At 36.9% G+C, this 2,500-nt stretch overlaps 1 protein-coding gene across 1 annotated transcript in view; it reads right to left on the reverse strand.

The window, feature by feature from the left end:
• Positions 1 to 2,500, reverse strand: part of LOC138864167 (translin-associated factor X-interacting protein 1-like) — a 31,066-nt gene that overhangs the window by 4,799 nt on the left and 23,767 nt on the right. Inside the window, exon 11 of the mRNA XM_070130225.1 lies at positions 672 to 750. Coding sequence (XP_069986326.1) covers positions 672 to 750 — 79 coding nt within the window. The remainder of the gene's footprint in view (positions 1 to 671; positions 751 to 2,500) is intronic.

Here is a 2,500-nt window from a genome sequence, read left to right on the forward strand (position 1 = left end):
TAAAAGTAATAATAATGTTAATGATAATTATTAATGATAATGATGATGATGATGAAACATCCTTATTTTTGTTGTTGTAATCATTATTATTATTATCATTATCATTGTTGTTGTTTTTATTATCATTATCACTATCATTGTCATTATCATTGTTGTTGTTGTTGCTGATGTCATAGCTGTTGTTATTATCATTCTCATTATTTTTATCATTATTATTTCTATTACCATTATCATTATCTACATCATTATCATTATTACTAATAACATCATTATTATCATTATCATTATTACTAATAATGATATCATTATCATTATTGTAATCATTATAATTATCATTTTAGTTATTATCATCATTATCATAAAATTCATTTCAAGTATCATTACTGCTATCATCATCATTTCATCTTTATCATTACCATTATCATATCAACCCTTTCTATAATCATTATTGCTATTTTTTATAGTATCCTCATTAACCACCATCATTATCGTTATCACAGCAATCATAATCACCACCATTATCATTATCCTCGTCTTCATTATCACCCCGACCATCATCACTATCATCACCCGAAAAGAAATGCCTATAACGGAGAAAGATGAGTTTAAACTGAGCAAAATTGTAGTGACAGTGATTTTAGGCCTACCGAGTGCTTGGCAAATTGACTCACCTGTTCTTCGTGTGCCAGGCGTTGACAGGCGTCGGCCAAGGAGTAGCACCATTCGGCCCGTACATCCTCTAAGTGGTATCTGAAACACCGGAGGGGTACTTTAAGTGGTATCTGAAAATACGAGGATAGGGGGTCTGAATGTGGTATCTGAAAACACCGGAAGAGTTCTTTAAGTGGTATCTGAAAATACGAGGATAGGGGGTCGGAATGTGGTATCTGAAAACACCGGAAAAGTTCTTTAAGTGGTATCTGAAAATACCAGGAGGAGGGGTGGGTCTGAAAGTGGTATCTGGAGACACTATGGGTGTTTCTGCAAGTGGTATCTGAAAATACCAGAGGGTTCTGAAAGTGTTATCTGAAAACACGGTGGGTTTCTGTAAGTTTACATCTGAAAATGCGGGGAGGGGCATTTCTGAAAGTGGTATCTGAAAACACTAAGGGTGTTCCTGTAAGTTATACCTGGAAATACAGGGATGTCTCTGTATGCTGTCTGTGAAAACATCGGGGTTCACTGTAAGTTCTATCTGAAAATATCAGGGGTCTCAGTGAGTACTATCTAAAATACAGGAGTGTCTCTGTAAGTGGTACCTGGAAATAAAGGATAGACTCCGTAAGTGATATCCGAAAATACGGCGGTGTTTCTGTGAATGGTGCCTAAGAACACACGGCAGTCTCTCTAAATGGCATATGAAAGGATCTCAGTGTTACATCTGACACCTATACCCCGTCGCGTGTGAGGATGTTGGGATAAGAGACAGTAAGAATTTCTATTGTAACGATAACGAAAGTAACACTAACAAACACAGTGACACCGGGTGACTCAGAGGGGGAGGCGGTAGCAATGCTGATGAGGAGTTAAGACGCTGTGACTCACGCTGTTTGTTTACTTTACCGCAAACCACTGCGCACTTCCTGGCAGCTCGGGGAATTTCTTCTGCACTTCTATTCTGTTATTACCAATATTATCAAACGCTGAATGGGAGAGCGTGTCGTTTTTTCTTTCTTTTTATTTCTTTTTTGAAGCACTCGTTCGGCAACCTCATAGCAGAATAACGGCGAAAATCACTTTTTTTTGTAAACTTATCGTCTTCTGAACAGGAACTACAGTGGCTGCTGATGGCAAGGATACTCTCAAGGCCTGGTTCTGTAAATCAAGTCTCAGGACACCAGAAAGTACGAAATATTAAAACGAAAATCAGAGAACGCCAAAGAGTACCAAATATTAAGACCAAATTCAGAGGACGCCAGAAAGTACAAAATATCAAGACCAGATTCAGAGGACGCTAGAAAGTACAAAATATTAAAAGGAAATTCAGTCTTTATATAGGTCCGTAGTGCCTGCCGACTGCCCTTAGTGAGCGATTTCACAGAATACTTTAAATGACAACGAAGATCTTAGCATAATGGCATCAGAAGCATTTCACTTCAACATTTAAATATATATTTTATTTATGAATTTTGCAATGCACTACCCTTTGACGTGATCTTACCCAGTTATTCTAAGCCTTGTTTAAGGAACTTTGAAGTCTGGCAAGTACGGTAATTTTTTACTGATGAATTGCGGAAAGTCAATCTCCACAGTTGCCGATCATCGAACATATATGACAACAAAAATTCATTCGTTTTTTTCATCTATGTCTTCTTTTTTTTACCAAAGGTGAAACTTTTGGCACATATAAACAACACAGCGATTTGATTTGCTGCTTTCGTAATGGTGTGTGACAAAAAGGAGCCGCTGATATTAAAGTACCTATAATTATATCTAGATTCTCAATTACACTATTTTATGAAACGTCACATCCATGTAATTCTTGGTACTCACAGCTAAA

Source organism: Penaeus vannamei, chromosome 15 (assembly GCF_042767895.1).
Source record: "Penaeus vannamei isolate JL-2024 chromosome 15, ASM4276789v1, whole genome shotgun sequence".
Classification (NCBI taxonomy): domain Eukaryota; kingdom Metazoa; phylum Arthropoda; class Malacostraca; order Decapoda; family Penaeidae; genus Penaeus; species Penaeus vannamei.